Raw genomic sequence first — 18,970 nt, 5'->3', positions numbered from 1 at the left:
GCCCAGCCCGCAACCCGGGCATGTGCCCTGACCGGGAATCGAACCCGGATCGTCTGGATCCTAGGTCGATGCTCAACCACTGAACCACTCCCGGTCGGGCAGTGCTGGGATTTAAACAGGCCAGACATGGTCGGCTGGGCCTCTGGAGAAGACTGGCCATGGTATGGAGAAGGCTTGGAGGCCTCTCCTCAACAGGTCAAAAGCCATGATGGAAACCATCCATTTCCCCTACAGGGGTGTTGATGAGATTTGTCAGACCAGAGAGGAGAACTTTAGAAGGCAGGTTCGATGGGAAGTGAAGTGTGTTTAAAAATAATGAGTGGGAACACAAATTAAAGATTACTGAAGAATTGCATTTTGTTTGCAGACCAACCCTTTCAAAACACATTAATGTATTTTGGGACTGAGCAGGGACCATTAAGGAAATGTTTGCCAATGTGGTTTGGAACAGAGTGACTCTGTGTGCCAATGGGAGTCCCTGATTAAACCCACATTCTTTAGAGAAAAGTTTCTGAGCTCCTGCCAAGTGCTTGGGTGGGGTTAGATGCTCTTGCCCACCTGACTGCAGCAAAGTTTACCTGGCACCAAGGCGGAACCTGAAGCTTAGTGTGGTGAACTGATGCTTTGTGAGCCCAGGACACCAGCTTCACAACCCCTGCCAAACCTGTGGGATCCATGGTGGGCTTTTTTGTTATTTGGCTTTTTTAGGTATACTTGACATACAATTAACTGCACATATTTAAAATGTACAATTAGATATGTTTTGACATGTATACACCTGTGAGACCATCTCCACAATCAAGATAATGGACACATTCATCACCCTTAAAAGTTTCTTCCTGCCTCCTTGAATTCTCTCCCTTCCATCCCTCCCCACCTACCACCAGGTGTTGCTGATTTCTGTCACAATTTATTTGTTTCCATTTTGTAGAATTTTTATATGAATGGAACCATGCACTCTTTTGGGGAGAGAAAGGGGTCTGGTTTCCTTCACTCACTATAATTATTGATAACTTATTTGCTATTTTTGCATATATCATTAGTTTATTCTTCTTATTACCAAGTATTATTATGAGGATATGCCACAATTTGTTTATCCATTCACTTGTTAATGGATATTTGAGTGATTTCCAGTTTTTGGCTATTACAAACAAAGCTGCTATGAACATTCATGCTCAAGTCTTTATACGGAATATGCTTTCATTTCTCGTGGGTATAAATACCTTGGAGTGGAATGGTTGATCATCTGATAGGTGTATGATTAACTTTTAAGAAACTGCCAAACTGTTGTTCAAAGCCATTATATCATTTTACACTCCCACCAGCAGTATATGAGAGTTCATTTGTCATGTGACTTTTTTCTCTGTCTGCTTTTAAGATTTTCCCTTTATCACTGGTTTTAGGCAATTTAATTCATAATACCTTGGTGTAGTTTTCTTCATGTTTTTGTGCTTGAGTTTCTTTGAGATCCTTGGTTCTGTGGGTTTATATTTTTCATCAAATTTTGAAAATTTTTTTCGCCGTTACTACTTTAAATATATTTTTTTTTCCTGTACTCCTTCAGGGACTGTAATTACACATATATTAGGACACTTGAAATCCCAAGTTCACTGATGTTATTCTCTTTCTTTCAAAATATTTTTTTCCCCTGTGAGTTCATTTTGGATAGTTTCTATTGCTGACTTCCAGTTCACTAATCTTTTGTTCTGCAATGTCTAATCTGCCATTAATCCCCTATACCCTATTTTTTTTCATCTCAGACATTATAGTTTTCATCTCTAGAATTTCAGTTTATGTCATTTAATATATTTGATGTCTCTACTTAACTTTCTGAATACATGCAGTGTAGTCAAAACCATTGTTTTAAGATCTTTGTGTGCTAAATTTAACATCTGTGGCAGTTGTGGGTCTGTTTCAATTAACTGATTTTTTCTCATTTTGGAACCTATTTTCCTGCTGGTTTATTACTGTATAATAAACCAGACATTATGAATTTTAACTCATTGGGTGCTAGATAGTTTTGTATTTTATTAATACTCATGAGCTTTGTTGTGTCACAGTTAAATTACTTGGAAATAGTTTGATCCTTTTGGGTCTTGTTTTTAAGACCCATTAGATGGGACCAGATATGTGTTTAACCCAGGGTTGATTATTCCCTACCACTGAGGCATGACCCTTCTTGGTTCTACTCTGTTTGAATAGGTGATCTTCCCAGTTCTGTGTGAGACTGGGCACTGTTCCCTCTAATTCTTTGGGTGGTTCTTTTCTTGGTGTCAGGTCATTTTCTCACGTACATGTGCTGATCAGTGCTCTGCTGAATACCCAAGGGGACCCTCACAGAGCTATGTGGTTTTCTGTGCACAGCTCTCACCTCTCAGGTCTACTGCTCTGCAAACTTGAACAGCCTGACACCCCTAGACTCCCATTCCATCTCTTCAATTCCAGAAGGCTGCCAGGTATTTCCTCTCGCCGTGCCACAACCTGGAAACTTTCCCCATGTAGGAAGCTGGAGCAGTTGTTTTCTGTGTCCTACTTGATACCAATGTATGGTCTCATATATTTTATTTGTGGGTTTTTGTTGTTGTAGTTGTTTGGGTTTTTGATGTTGTTTTAGGTAGGAGGTAAATCTAGTCATTGCTACGCCATCTTGCCTGGAAGTAGAAATCTATGATGTGGGCTTTTAAAAACTTTGTAATAATTTTAGATTTATAAAAATATATACCATACATGTGTAGATAAGCATAGTAAATCTGTCTAAAGTAAGAAATTAACTGTGATATAATCTTTGGCAGGCAGAATTCTAAGATAGCCCCCAAGATTCCAACCCTCTGGTGTATACACTTTGTATACTCCCCTCGCCTTGAGTATAGGTAGAATCTGTGATTATGATGGGATATCACTCCCATTAATGAGTTACTAATCAATTAACTTTGAGTTAATTACAAAGCTTATCCTCAGAAAGCTTATCACCTGACTTAATCAGATGAGCCCTTGAAAGGGACTGGGCCCTTCTTGAAATCGGAGAGATTTTAGACATGATAGGGTGTGTGGAGGGGGCCATATGGCAAGGAACTATGAGTGGCCTGTAGGAGCTGAGAGCAGCCCCTGGCCAGCAGCCAGCAAGAGAATAGGGGCCTCAGACCATAAGGAACCATATGAGCTGGAAAGACGACCCAGAGCTCCAGAAAGAAACACCCAGCTGACACATTGATTTCAACATCATGAGACCCTGAGCAAAGAACCAAGTTCATCTGTGTCCAGACTTCTGACCATGGAAACTCTAAGAGTAAATTTGTTCTGTTTTTAGCTGCTGATTTGGTGGCAGTTTTTTACTCAGTAATAGAAAACAGATACAATTACTATTAACTAAAAAGAACCAGGTCAAATTTATTAGTAACAATACCCTCCATTAAACAACAGGATCTCAATAAAGATTAATGTGAGGACCAGCATGAAGCCACAGGACCATTTTCACTACCTCCAGTTTTCAAGATGATTTAAAAATATATATATATGTTTTTATTGAATTTTTAGAGAGAGGAAAAGAGAGGAAGAGAAACATTGATGAGAGAGAAATATCGATTAGCTGACTCCTGCACGCCCCCTACTGGGGATCAAGCCCATGCACCCTGACCAGAAATACAACAGGTGACCTCTTGGTGCGTGGGACAACCCTCAATCCACTGAGCCACACTGACCGGGCTCAAGATGATTTTAACACACCCATATTGTGTCTTGATTGGAGGTGGTTAGAATTCTAGTTAAGCATAGATCTGACCCTGTGGCTCAGTTGGTTGGCTATTGTCCTATGCACCTAGGGGTTGCTGGTTCGATCCCTGGTAGAGGGAGTGAGGAGGCAGTGATCATGTTCCGTTCTCACATCAATGTTTCTCTCCTTTACCCTTCCCTCTCTCTCTAAAAATCAAGTTTTAAAAATATTTTTAAAAACAATAGATCTGTTATATGAAAAAAATTATATTTTTTCATATAATGAAAAAATGATGAGGCTGTAGTATCCAGAATATATAAAAACTCTTACAACTCAGTAACAAAAAGACAAACAACCTAATTTAAAAATGGGCAAAAGATTTGAATACACATTTCTTCAAAAAAAATATACAAATGGTCAACAAGCATAGGCAAAGAAGTTCAACATCATTAGTCATTAGGGAAATGCAATCAAAACCACAGTGAGTCCTGGCCAGTGTTGCTAAGTGGTTAGTGTCGCCCGCACACTGAAGGGTCTTAGGTTCAATTCCCAGTCAACGGCACGTACCTGAGTTGCAGTTTCATCCCCAACTGGGTTGGGGTGTGTACAGGCGGCAACCAATCAATGTGTCTCTCACATCGATGTTCCTTTCTCTCTTTCCCACTCTCTTCCTCCCTTTCACTCTCTCAAAAAAAAATCAATGGAAAAAATATCCTCTGGTGATGATTAACAAAACAAAAAAAGAAAGAAAGAAGCACAATGAGATACCACTTCACATCCACTAAGATTTGTTGGTGAGGATAGGAAGAAATTGGAACCTTCACACTGTGATGGTGAGAATGTAAAATGGTTTATCCACCATGGATAAGTTTGGTGGGTCCTCAAAACGTCAAATATGGAATTACTTACTATATGCCCCAGCAATTCCCCTCCTGGGTATATACTCAAAACAACTGAAAACAGATACTCAAACAAATATATGTACATATGCTCATGTTTATAGCAGTACTACTCACAATAGCCAGAAAGGAGAAACAGCCTAACTGTTCATCAATGAATATATGGATAAACAAATTGTGAGATAGATGTACAATGTGATATTATACAGCTGTAGAAAGGAATGATACAAAATGGATGAATCTCAAAAACATGCTAAGTGAAAGAAACCAGACACAAAAGATCACATATTATGTGATTTTGTTTATATGAAATATCCAGAATAGGTCAATCCACAGAGACAGAGAGCACATTGATGGCTGAAGGAGGGACAAATGGGAAACAACTGCTTAATGGGTACAGGATTTCCTTTTGGGGTAATGGTAGCGCTTTGGAACTAGATTGGGAGAACTAGAGAAGAGGGATGGTTGCACAACATTATGACTTCCCTAAATGCTGCCCCAAATTGTTCATTTGAAAATGATTGATTTTATGCTATGTGAATTTCACCTCAATTTTAAAAAAATAATAGATCTGTTATAGAAAATAACAAAGTTATGTCTTAATTGGTGGTAAGGGACTTTGTGATCCTACAACCCATTTTTTTTTTTTTTAAGTGAACTATGGACTTTATTTAGCTCTTACTAGGTTTTCTTCTAATGTCCTTTTCTTACTCCAGGATCCCATCCAGGATACCATATTGCATTTAGTTGTCGTGTCTCCTTTAATCTATGACACTTTCTGAGTCTTTCCTTGTTTTTTTATGCCCTTGTAATTCCAAAACATATTGGTCAGACATTTTGTAGAAAGTTCCTCAGTTTGGGCTAGTATGCTATTTCTCGTGATTAGATTAGGTTGTAAGTGTTTGGAAAGAATACCTCTAAGGTGGATTGCCATTGTCATGGCATTGCGTCAGGGGTCCCTGCTGTCGAATGACCTGTCACTGGTGACGTTAACCTTGATCGCTTGGTTACAGTGGTATCTACCAGAGTTCTCCATTATGAAGTTACTCTTTTCCTTTCCCTACCCTGCTCTTTGAAAGTCAGTCACTAACTTCAGCCCACACTCAAGGAGAGGGGATTTTAGCTCCATCCCCTGGAGAGGGAAATATCAACATATGTTATTTGGAATTCTGTAAGGAAGATTTGTCTCTTCCCATTTACTTATTCATTCAATCATTTATTTCATTATGAACTCATGGATTTTTAATTTATTATTTATAATTCAATACTACATTATTGATTTTGTTGCTTAAATTGTTCCAGCTTTGGCCATTCTGAGCTCTTTCAGGTTGGTTTTGTGTTTCTTTGATGTACCTCCCCCCTTTCTTTTTAAAAGCACTTCCTTACTTTCTGGCACAAGATACTCTAGCCTCCTCCTGAATTTTTCTGCCCTGGCCCTAGAATCAGCCATCTCTCCAAGGAATTCTGGTTTCTTTTGTTGGAGAATGGTATTTAGCAACCAAGATCTAGGCACTGGGTGTGCTTGTTACTACGGGGTCGTCATTGGTCATAGGCCCTTTCTGCAGACAACAGAGTATGTACGTGTGTATATTCACCCCTCTGTGTACACACACCTATAATGATTTCTGTATGCATCTGTCTGTACACATAAACATCACCTCACAGTAATGCCTCTAATTTGACGACACAGGGTTCATTCTAGCTTTCCCCTTTTGCTTATTTATAACTCCTTTCTTGGACAGTGAACCTACCTGTCATTACCCAGAGTTTATTCACTTATTTGTTCAACCCCAATATATATGTAAAGTAGTTTCAAAATTGCTACCCTGTGCCCAGTGAGAAACATCTTTACCCACTAGAGTGTAGCATTTATGTACAGTTTCTTTGGTCTTCAGCCTTACAGTTATCAATTGAAACTCCATTTTGCAAAGTTACTTAGGTCAGCTACATGATTTTGCCCACCACCTTCAGTGAGGTTACGTCATACAATTTTTTAATAGTTAGATTCATTTGTCTCAGCCTGCATTCCATCCTGGGATTCTCCAACATTAAGGTTGACTTTAAAAAAATGATTAAAAAATTATTATCCATTAAAGTTTATTCTTGATGATACACAGTCCTATAGTTTTTGACAAATGCATAGTCATATACACTTTCCCAACGCATACTTAACAGCTTCATAACCCTCACATCTCCACACATCTCCTGTACTTCCTTACCCCCCCCAACCTTTTGCAACCACTGATCTGATTTCTGTTCTTATAGTTTTGTATGGCCTAGTTTTTTTAAAAAAATTAAATGTATTGGGGTGACATTGGTTACCCCAAGATTATATAGGTTTCAAGTGTACATTTTTATGATACATGATCTGTATATTGCATTGTGTACCCACCACCCAAAGTCAAATCATCTTCCGATGTATGGCCTAGCATTTGATAACTTTTTTTTTTTTATACATGAAAATTGCTTGTAGGCAAAGGTTGTCTCATTTTGTGATTGGAGTTAGTTGATACCAGGATTCAAGTCCAGCCCTGACACTTATGATGCCTTCTTTAAATGGGTATAATAATAGCCCCACCCTCTAGAAGGACTAAATGAGATAACATCTGTTGGCACAGTACCTGGCACATGATAAGTCACCAGTAATCGTGACAACAGTACTTTATATCTGTTGTCCTCTTCATCACCAAGATCATCATCACACCCGGGGGGGTGGTTATAAGAAAAAAGAATGCTAAAAAGGAAACGCTGCCCTCTTTGGCTGCTGGTGGCCTTGAGAATGTGTGCATGGGCCCTCCTTTGGGGGCGGAAGGAGGGCATCGGGATGTGGCTGGACAGACAGGGTTTCATTTTCTCCATAAGCCTTCCCTCTTGTGTCTGTGCTGCATATTAGTAGAGTTGATACTGGAATTGGGTCTTCCTGAGGAGACAATCATCTGTCCGTCATTCAAAAATTGTCCTCAGCAGATTTCAGGGCTTCATTTTGGCTTTTCTTCTACTTCCAAGATTTAATTTATTTAATATATTTTTCTTCTGAAAAGATGGTATTACAACACAGAAAGAACTTTTAAAGAAGTAAATCACCATAATTGCAACACCCGAGTGAATGGATGTTTGCTAGTTGCTGCGACCCCATGCCTGAATTTTTACACAGATGTAGACATTTTATTTACTTATCATAAACATTTTTCCTTGTTGCTACATAGTCTTCATTATGCTACTTTATGAAGATATGACAGTTTCATCAAGGGGTCTCACAGTCCCTCCCAGTGTTTTGAGGCACAACTTCCTCATGAATACATTTTTTAAATTTATTTTTTGCTTCTGCTCATTTATTTCCTTAGGAGTATGTTCTCTAAAGAAGGAATTTTTTTCAAAGGATAGCAATATCTTTGTGGCTTTATTTGGAGCATTTTACAGAAATAAATCATTACGTCGTTTTTCATATGTTAATTCATATTTCATCAAAACGTAACCATTCGAAGATGTGATAGAAAATCTGGTGAAATGTTCCAGACTAGCAGCACCCCAACAGCTCATTAATAAATTTATCATCTGACCATGTAACGCTGTTTTGAAAATCATGATTTTTCCCTGATTAACTTTCCCTCTGTTCTCGCCACTCCTTCCTCAAAACTTCAAGTCCTCCTGCTCCTCCTCAGAACTTCTGGAGGGAATGCTCCCCAAGTCTCCCTCTTTTCTCAGAAACTCATCCTTTGTTTACTTTTGGAGTTAGGACTTGTTTGCATATGTAAAACCAGGACCATATTGTTTGCAGATGCAAGGGGCGCTGCCAGATAATTGAATGTAAAAAGTTGAGGCTTTTAAGTCATTTCTTACAAACCTGTACACAAAAGAATATTTTCTTAAAATTAAAAAAAAAACAGCATGGAAATAAAGATTGTGAGATTTAGTTTCTAATTCAAACATTTCCCTCTGTGTTCTTAGTAGGGACAGTTGCAAATCCACAGAAAGTTAAGGACCTAGAAGTGGAGGAGGGGCCTAGAAGTGGGAGAGGGGAGAGGATTAGGAGATAAAACTTTGCAGATTCACCATCTGATCCAGAAAGATGAATGCATCTTAGAATAAATGACAGAACAAAAATTCAATACCAGTAATTTATGGTCCCTCTACTAGCAGTAACAGTAAGTTGTTTTTTTTTTTTTACCCTTTCATCAATAATTTCCTGTTTAGCCTTTTATTTTAACATGAGAGTAGCTTAAATGTAATTGTGTTTCCTATCAGTATTTGATAGAGCCCCCTTCCCCTTTAGGGCATTGGCCCAGATGTGATAGCAGTTGTTAAAAGGTACAGGTTTTTTAGTATTACATGCTTTTGTTTAAAAAGGGGGGGGGGGTGTTGGAGATTAGTGAGGCTTCTAGTCTGTCCAGCAACGATAAAAACAAATGAGAGCTCCACCAACAAATTGGCTTAAACTAGAAAGCTGCATTGTTTTTCCAGGTAAATTTTGAAATCGCTAATAGCATCTGCAGATACAATAGTGAGAAAGTGAGTTCTGAGGTTCCACCCTTGTTCGCATGCGCAGGCAGCTCTGCAGCGTTGGGCTCAGCGCCGCAGTGCTCCAGGGACCAGTGTAGCAGGCCGGGGCTGGGGTGGTGTTTGCTGTGCCAGGTGTGGAGCTAATCCTCCGGTAACAATCCCACCCCCCTGATGGGAGCCCTGGAGAAGCTTTGGGGGGTTAGAGTCTGGGGGGCGCTTCTGGGGGATGAGGGTCTGTCTGAGTTGCTCGCGGGTCGCTCTGGGCCGGGTGGGTGGCTCCAGCACAGAGCAGGAGTGTGTTGCAAGGTGGGGATCTGAATTGGGGCTGAGAACCTGGCGTCCGGCCCTGGCCACATTAAGATTTTGGAGGCCTCGTGGGCCAGAGAGGTGCGGTGAGGGCGGAGAGGCTGGGCGCATTTAAAGGCAGCACCCTATTCCCTCTGCCTGTCGTGGCTCTGCTTTCACACTCCTCCACCGAGGTGTCATGACCACACATCTGCATGTTCCCTCAAAACTTGGCCTTAATTCCATCTGCTGTCTGTTGCCCATCTGGAAAACGAGGGTGACTGGTGGACAGGGATGGAGGCTTTGCAGGCGGCTGGACCTAACCTGGTTGTGTGTTTTTTGTCTCTGGCTCCTGGTCCTGGGCTGCTCCAGCCAGAGACAATACAGGACTTGGCTGGAGTCCTGTCTTCTGTGAAAACTCCTGGCGTGGTCTCAAGGGCTCAGGACCAGGGTGCCCGTCTCACCTCCTCTAAAGCAGTGCTTTAAAAGTTACGTGTTCATGTTTGAAACTGAAGTACCCCTTCCGCCTGCGGTAGTGCATTTTTCACTAATGTTAACACTAAGGTTGCTTTGTTTTGCTTTTAGGGAGGTTTTGGGGTTTTTTTCTAGAGAAAAGTTAATACTTTGCATATTCTTGTCAGGACTCAAGCCTAGGCTAGTTTGGGGGTTGTGGACCAGTTGCTTTGCTTTCCTAAACCTAGACTTGGGATTTGGGACTAATTTCTTTTCTGTTTTGCACCTTGTGTCTCCTCAGCGAGGCAGGAACAATAATTTGGGCCTCAGGGGTTACTCTTAGGGGCAAATCAGGCAGTAATGGTGCCAGGGCTGTACTGTGAATTATCATAATATTAGAGCTGTGACTTCTGACTTGATTTCTGTGGTAACTTTCCCTTCACCTAAATCTAGCACAGGGCTGGGCTACTTGTTGAACAGTACAGAACCAAGTTTTCTATGCCAAGCATCCCCACGGGCAAGAAGAAAGGAAAAAAGTCATCATGGTGGGTTGGGCCTGGGCAGCGGGTCTGAGCTGGGTGGGCTGGGAGGGGCTGCAGACGGTGCCACCTGAGCGCTGAAACCTGCAGCGAGGGCCCTGCCGGCCTCCGGGCCCTGCCCTCCCATTTTCACGCTGACTGCACCGTCATTTTGGCTTTTTTTAATTTGTGTTTGAAAATACCGTAACAAAGCGGAAACCTGCCGCCTTCTTTTCAGGGACTCTGGAGTAATTGCTCAGTGTTTATTTTTGTTTCTCCTCTCATTCCAAAACTGTCTGTATAATTTAATGACCTATTAAAAATGTCCTTAAAAATACCCCCACCACTGTCGATCGATCTTTTTGATACATTGGTTTTTGCTGGTTTTTCCACTTTTACCCCTCTGTGCTCTCAAACTCATCCTCATTTTCCCCCCTTTTCTTCCTGGTTCAGAAGTTGGAGGGACTAGTCAAGCTCCGGACTGTTCGGGAAGCGCCGACCGAGTGCATCTGCCCCCCGGGTAAGTGGACATTTGATCCTTGCTGGCTCCTGACTTCTGTAGGCCTGGCTTCTCTCTTGGTCTGTTCAAAACTGCCGAGGACATGGTTGAGATTATTGCTTTGAGTCTTAGGCTGGTATGTTGTACCTTGTGGCCCATCCTGGGACCTTTTTCCTACATCTTCCCTGGCTGGCATGTCACTAGTCAAAGATCACAGCATGATTGACCACTTTGGTTTGATGGGGATGATGGTATTGGTGGGGGAGCTGAGAACCATTAGAAATGACTTATAATGAAGGCTCAGATGCTAGGAAAGTACCAGCCAGTCCATTCTGAAGATGGAAAAACAGGCACGAACCAGCCATGGGGTGTTATCATTGTGATCTTAGGTCTATTTCAGATTTTGGAGGGTGAGGTGATAAATAATTTGGCCAAATAGTTTTTTTGTTTTCATTTCTTTTGATGGAGGTAGAGTAAGGGAGCAGGAAACATGGTCTGAATTATTCAAATAATCATCTCTCTCTTGGGTGTTGTTGGTGGAGACCAGCATAGCTGTGAACAGAACCAGGACTGGTTGATTCCTAACCCATGTGGCTCAAATCCTGATTCATATCAGGTCTTCTGGTTGTCCTCATGGGAGCTTTGCACAGATGACCACTGAGAATTTAGGTGTGTAGTTTTAGCCCCAGCATTTTTAGAGTTAGCATTAACCTCTCAGGATGGTGTGTAATACAGTGAATGAGTGGGAAGTCATAAGATTTCCCAGACTTCTCTCCATGTTGGACAAGGTGACAGAACACGGATCATAGCAGCTGAGCCAGTGGCCCTTGTCCTTACTGTTACGCCTTCCATTAGCCAGGTTGCATGGCATTTCCCAATCTCCTTTGCTGGTCTAGAAACCAACCTCAGTGATAATCAACATCTCAAGGTTGGGAGATGCCCTGGATGTCTGCAAAGGTGGACCTCCTGGTGTGAAAATTCAGTCTCTGGAGGCCCAGCAGCACAGGACTTGATGGTCCAGCTTGAGCTAGCTTTTAATAATAGGACCTCCAAGGTTTTGATAGGAAAAGGGACATGACAAGTAATGACACCATTGCTTGTTCAATAAGTCAGAAGTTGCAATTCAGTGTGGGGGAAAAATCCAGACTCACAAATGAATTTTTGGTTTATCTGCAAAATGTATAAAATGGGAATGATTCCTCTTCCACACCTCCCCTTCTTTCTAAGTGTTGTATGGATGTAAATTCATGTGAGTTATGTGGATAAGTGTTTTTTAAACTGGAAAATACAGTGCATTTGTAAGATATGTTCTGTGGGTTACAGCAGAGTTTTGAAATGTTGAACTAGCATAGACTTGAATAAAAACTACTGGAGTGAAGTTTTTGTTTCAGCTATTTCTATTTTAGGCATGACCTGGATGGTGAAGTGAACTGGGTTTCATGCTGTGGGTTGCTGACAGGAAGTTTGAAAATCCCAAATACAGATGACAGATTGACAGGCAGGAGGAGGTAGGGAGTGGGCACGGAGCTCCTGAGTAAGTCCGAGCCAGGTCCAAACCTTGGTCTCCCACTTATTAACTATAGAGTCTTCTCCAAAAAATGATGGCACTATGGGAGTGGGCTCTGTAGGCTTTTTTGAAGTCATAGAGGAAGTACAGTCAAAGCCCATGACCCAGAGGCAGTCCTGTGTCCTGTCTTTCCTTAGGGGATCCCAAACCACAAAGAGAGGGTCTAAGAGGGTCCCAGGGAAGATCGTGGAGGCTAAAAGGCTGATCAAAACCTCTAGTCCCACTGACAAGAGGACAGTGACCTCCCCTGCTCTCTGAGGGGGGCCTGCTGGCAGTCAGCACTGTGCTGCTGTTGTCGAAGGGCTCGTGGCTGTCATCGAGCCATCTTGGCAGCTGTGGTCGGTGTGGCCAGGCTCCGATGCACACTCATGCCCATGCCTGCTACACTTTCTCTCCTGTCACTTCGAGCTGGAGGACTCACTTGGGCCCTTTGGACCAGAGCCCTACATTGATGCAAAACCCCGGAGGCTGGCACATCCTCCAACAGAGGCCTTTTCTCCAACACCAGAAGCCTTAACTCATTCCCTTTCTCCCCGGCTCTGATCAGGGAGATCCCTACAGACTTTTGGAGTCCAGACACACAGACCACCCTCCACAGCTTGGGTCTCCATCTGATTTGAGATATCCTCAGATCCCCCGGCCTGGCTCCTTCCCACGCCTGGAGGACAGTGTAATCTTTTGTCAGATCCTAGGATGCAGCAGACAGATAATCGAGGCCAGAGAAGTGGGCAGCTTGTCTGTGTGTGCTGCCCATTGTGAAGCGGCGCTCTGGGGGAGCCATGAGGCTGAGAGGAGGGGCGGGCTGTTGCTCCTGCCTGAGTCAGTGGCGGGGGACTGGCAGGGCTGGGCCCTGAAGTAGTCCTGTGACCTTGGACAAGTGAGGCGCCCTTGAGCCTTCTACCCCTCATCTATAAAATGATGTAGTGGGCTGAATTGTGCCCCCCTAAAAGATACGTTCCAGCCTTAACCCCCATTCTTATAAATGTGGCCCTATTTAGAAAGAGGGTGGGGCAAAAGTAGATTTACAGTTGTTCATATAGAAAATAATACAATAATTAATAAATAATTCTGGAATAAACTGTGTTTTGCATACTCACAACTATAAACCTACTTTTGCCCCCCCCCCCCCCCGTAGGGTCTTTGCAGATATAATTAAGTTAAGGATATCGAGATGAGATCACTCAGAATTTAGGGTGGGCCCTAAATTCAATGACAAGTGTCCTTATAAAATACAGGAGAGAGAGATTTGAGACAGAGACACACAGAGGGGAAGGCCATGGGAGGGCGGAGGCAAGATCAGACAAGCCCAGGACCTCGGAAGATTAATCACAGCCACCAGAAGCTGGAGGGAGCATGGAAGGGCTTCTCCCTCGGAGCCTCCAGAGGGAACCCACCCTGCTAACATATTGATTTTGGGTTTCTGGCCTTCAGAACTGAAGAGGAGAAGTTTCCATCATCTTAAACCACCCAGTTTGTGGTAATTTGTTGCAGCAGTCTTAGGAAATTAAAACAAATGGGAATAATAATCATCTTGAAGACCTTACAAGGTTGCTGAGAAGATTGAAATGTGAGGGACAGAGGAGCCTCCTGCGCCACCGAACGTGGGTCAGGTGTGAGCATCAATGAGGTGTGAGCGTGGCTCAGGTGTTCGGGCTGCGACCTGGGAGGCCCCTGAGGCTGCTGTTCTCATACCTGCCCTTGAAGCATCTCCTCTGCCTTCCACAGAAACTCCCAGGCTTTAGACAGTGCAACTTACCAACGTCCCTTGGGTATCCCAACACCTTCCTATGTTAACTGTGCATTTAAATGTTTTCAAAATGTGTTTAAAGTTTTAAAATGTTTAACTTTGAGTAGGAAATAATATATGATGTGATAAAACAATTCAGGTACTACCAAAGATTACATGTGAAAAAGACACCCCGCGCCCCACCCTGTTTTCCTGCTCCCCTTTCCAGGGGCTGTTACCAGTTGGCTGATGTCCTTCTGGAGCAGCAGCGCTGGCTGAGAGAACTTTCTGAGGTGATAGAAATGCACATCGTCAAGTATGGTGGCCCTACTAGCTGCTTGTGGTTATTGAGCCCTTGGAATAGGTCTAGAGCAACTGACAAACTGAATTTTTATTTAATTTTAATTTAAATCGCCATGTGTGGCTAGTGGCTCTGGCATCAGACAGCTTGATTTTTGAGATAGTTTATGTACATTTCAGCCAGTAGCTCCCTCTCTGTTTTTAGACAAATGGTATTGTGGTTGTTGCCCCCGTGTTGCTTTTTTCAGTTGGCAATTTCACTTTGAGATGGTCTGATTCAGTCCAATACCAGAGAGCAGGTGCTGCCTTGTTGGGGTTAAAGGATGGAGTCCTGTCTGGTTGTTGGGCTGTCCTGTGAAGAACCTGGCCAGTCCCCCACAGGGACACTTGGGTTGTTTTTTGTCCTATGTTCTTAAAGACCATCCTCTGGGGAAGTTTTGGAGGGAAGGAGGGCGGCTGCCTCACCCTGTCCTCTGCCTTCCTCGTGCTTTGTTCTGAAGCCCATCATGAGCCATGCTGCAGGGCCTGGGGACACTGGGCTGGAGGACAGGAGCCCTTAGTCTGTTGAGGGAGGCCACATTCAGAGCCGTAATCCTAGAACCTTGCAAGAGGGACTCTGAGAGGGGGTGGCCCTGAAGCCTGCTCTGTGGGAGATGCCCCCAGCACCCTGCCTCCACTGTGCTGTTAACGATTGTGACTCAGGAGGGTTCCAAAGGATGGCTCAGGGCTGGCGCCTCGGAGCCTGAATCCACTTGAGCAGCTGCCGTGTGGTCCCACCCTGCATGTCCTGGAGATGTGGGCCACTCTGGTGTCAGAGGTCCTTGCATTAACTAACTCTTTCAGTTAGAAACCTCAGAATGCTAACTAATGATCTGACCATGCTACATTAGTAAATCAAAAAAGGGGAAATTATTAGCGCATGTAACTGGAAATGAAAAGGTCAGAGGCAGAGCTGAGTGCAGGTGTATCAGGCTCAGGGGCTTTCTCTCCATCTCTAAGCTCTTCTCTGCATCATTTTCAGTCTCTCCTTGGGGCCTGAAGGTGGCCCCCAATAATTCCACAGGCAGATCATTCCTTCTCAGCAACCCCAGCAGACAGAGCACTCTCCTTCTCAAAAGTGCCAGCATTGGGGAATGGAGAAGTGTTACGGGCTGAATTGTGTCCTGCTCAAAATTCATATGTTGAAGTCCTAACCCCCAGTACCTCAGAAAGTGACTATATTTGGAAATATAGTCTTTAAAGAGGTAATTGAGTTAGAATGAAGCCATTAAAGTAGGCACTAATCCACAATGACTGGCGTCCTTCTCAGAAGAGGAGATTAGGACGAATATATGCACAGAGGGAAGACCGCTCAAGGACAAGCCAAGGGGAGAGGCCTCAGAAGGAACCCCCCCTGCCGACACCTTGATCGTGGACTTCCAGTCTTCAGAACTGAAAAAAATAAATTTCTGTTGTTGAAGCTACCCAGACTATGGTACTTTGTTATATTAGCAAACTGACACAGGGAGCTATTGTTGAATGGGTAGAGTGTCTGTTTGGAAAGATGGAAAAGTTCTGGAAATGATGGGTAGTAGTAATGGTTGTACACGTTAAGAGTGTACCAAATGCCATGAAATAGTGCACTTTTCAATAGTTAAAATGGTAAAAATACATACTTTTGCATGTGTTTTACCACAATTAAATAAAACACCCCAGAATTGACCCTGACTTCCTTGGCTTGGGACAGGTGCCTATCCTTGAACTAATTACTGTGCCTGGAGGATGGGATGCACTGATCAGCTAGGTTAAGGTCATGTGACTATTCTTGGATGGGGGTGGTGTTGATGCTACCAGAACCATGTGGGCTGAGAATGGAGAAGGGTGGTTACCCCAAAGAATTTTAGTGTGCTCCTCCCAGAAGAAGAGAAAATAATATAGCTGGGTAGACACAAATGAGAGGTGACCACTTCAGTCCTGCTCCAGGGACAGTTGGCTAGCCATGTCCAGGTGGTCCTCTGCTGGGGGATGTAGACAGATTTGGGGTTTGTCTCTACTTGAGGCACATAAATCTTCTTCTGCTGTTGAACTTGTCCAAAAGGCAGTGTGGCCCAGTAGAAAGCACATGGACTCTCAACCCAGACTACCTGGTTCAAATTATCTGTCACCCCTCCATGACCTCGGACGAATCCTCCCTGTGCCTCAGTTTTTCATTTGTGAAATGGGGTTTCTGATAGCACCTACCTTATAGGATTGTTGCAAGGATTGAATGAGTAAATACTTGTAGAGAGTTCAGAACAGGGCCTGACACTGCTTCTTGAGAGTCAGTCGTGGTCATTCTTAAGTCTGATCCATTGCCCCCAGGCCAGTGCAGACCCACCACGTGCGGCCTGTTACCTTCTTCATTTTCGTTGATGTCAGTCAGGGCTGCCAGCGAGGTAGAGAGAGGAGATTCAGATTCAGAGTTGGCGGCGGTTGGCTGGAACTATTCTGGAGGGAAAGAACAAAGGCTTGGCAGGCTTTATTGGCTTGTCCTTCTGGGACGTGGGTGAGAAAAGGGTGGTGACAGAGCACAGAGTGAGACAGCTGGAAAGGAAAAGACCCCGTAGCCCAGGAACTCCTGTCAGGCACTGATGGACTTCAGAGGCCACGTGCAAAGCCCAGGGCTGCTGCCCCTTCGTACAACTCACACCTGTTTCTGACCAGGCTCAACGTGCCCTGGAAATATTCAGAGCTTTTTGTCACAGTGGTTAATACTCTTCATTTCCTTGTTGTGCCTTTTTTGTGTCCTTGTATAATGGACCAGAGACACTGTGTGGTTTCCAAATGAAGCTCACTGTGCTTGCAGTGTCGAGTGACCTTCCAGAAATTAATAAACAGATTAATCAGAGTTAGAGCTTCATTGCTCTGGGAAGCGTTTGGAAGTTTGGGCCGAGGAGTGAAAATCTACCTAGGAGAGCACAAAGCACAACGTGGAAATGACACACCCGTCGACAGTTTGTAGGGAATGTTACAGGACAGAACAGACTTGGTGGGAGCTGCTTGCCTTCAGCCTGTTTATCCTCGCTGCTGGCTTGGGAAAGAGCTGCGTGAAGGGAGTGCATTTTCCTAGGACTTTGAAGCTGGAAATTGTTATCCACCTTCCAATTATTTATTTGTAGAATTTTTTAAGTGATACTTTTTTATGTGTTAAATCTTAGTTGACTTGAGTTTATGGTATATTTAAATAGCTTAATGGCAGTTAAGCTATACAAAGCTTCAGGCTGTGCGAAGCTGAAGGAAATAGTTTGTGTGTCTGATTTTTGGGGGAAGGGCTAGAATTCTCTAGAGAATGCTCTCAGTTCCCTCTCTACCATGTGTAGATATTTGTTCGTTCATCCATTTACCTCTCTGTACCCTATTCTGTGCTTGTCCTGGGGGCAATCTTGACTAAGGTTGTTAGTGGGAGACTATTAGAGAGATTGCAGATCTGGCTGTTGGAGGACAATGCACAGATAGAAGAACTATAATATGTTGAGAACAGGAAATGTTTGAAGGGAAAAGTCCTACAGAGACTAAAAGGAGGGAGAGATCACCTCAGATGAGGATCTAGAGAGGCGAAGGTGACAGTTGGGCAGGGTTTCGAAGACTAGTTGACATTTTAGCTAGCTGGAATGGGGACTCGTCCCACAAAACCCAACGCCTGAGCAGAGCAGAGGGGAACCCTGAGAGGGAGCAGCCCTGTTTGGTTGGAGGGTGGCACTGGGAGGTGAGGGGGGGACTCATTTATGGACAGATGCGGGTTTTTCCCAGCGGACACAGTTGAAGGAGTCTGGATAGATGTGAGCTTTCAGAGGGGGACTCTAGAAACAGCATGGAGGACTGCCTGGGTTGCAGATTTGCTTCCAGCAGAGAAACTTATTGAGAGAGTGCTCAGGGTGGGGACACTCTTGTCATGTTCCCTGTCTCGCCCTCTGACCCTAGCATGGTGCTGGGCACGTGAAGGAGGGATGGTAACAGTCTGCCGAATGACTTCACTGGAGGAGAGGTCATGAGAACTTGAATGAGGGCCATGAGAATTGATGGCAGGGAGCAGCTGCGACAGTCCCCGGACCATGTGGTGGACAGAACTCACAAACAGGATGGATGGGCTCGGGAGCAGACAGAGGTGCCCGGAGCTGCAAGCCTGGGGGAGGGTGATGTCCCAACAGACACAGGAAATCCCCAGAGAGGGATTTGGCAGGCGAGACTGTAAGCATGGTTTTGGACAGTGGCCTTCCGAACCACTTTGTAGACCCATTGATGAATGGAAGAAAATAATTATAAGTCTTCTCTTAAGGCATCGTCTAGCCACTTGGAATCTATTAATTATAACGTGCCGTGTCCTGTAAATAAGAATCTCGAGGTTTAACTATGTACTGACCACTGGGATTCAGGGATTTTCTTGTGACCACCAGAGGGAGCCCACTATATTCACTAAATTCTATAGAATTCTAGCAGGGATTGAAATGAAGAGGATAATTAATATTTTTAAAAATTTACTGGAAAGCACACAGAAG

At 43.6% G+C, this 18,970-nt stretch overlaps 1 protein-coding gene across 1 annotated transcript in view; it reads left to right on the top strand.

The window, feature by feature from the left end:
• COL23A1 (collagen type XXIII alpha 1 chain) overlaps positions 1 to 18,970 on the top strand; it is a 303,359-nt gene that overhangs the window by 10,503 nt on the left and 273,886 nt on the right. The window contains exon 2 of the mRNA XM_087816472.1: positions 10,818 to 10,884. Within this exon, the coding sequence (XP_087672598.1) occupies positions 10,818 to 10,884 (67 nt within the window). The remainder of the gene's footprint in view (positions 1 to 10,817; positions 10,885 to 18,970) is intronic.

Source organism: Miniopterus natalensis, chromosome 4 (assembly GCF_054644295.1).
Source record: "Miniopterus natalensis isolate mMinNat1 chromosome 4, mMinNat1.hap1, whole genome shotgun sequence".
Classification (NCBI taxonomy): Eukaryota; Metazoa; Chordata; class Mammalia; order Chiroptera; family Miniopteridae; genus Miniopterus; species Miniopterus natalensis.
Note: the sequence above shows the minus strand (reverse complement) of the source record. Positions and strands in the feature narration are given on the sequence as shown.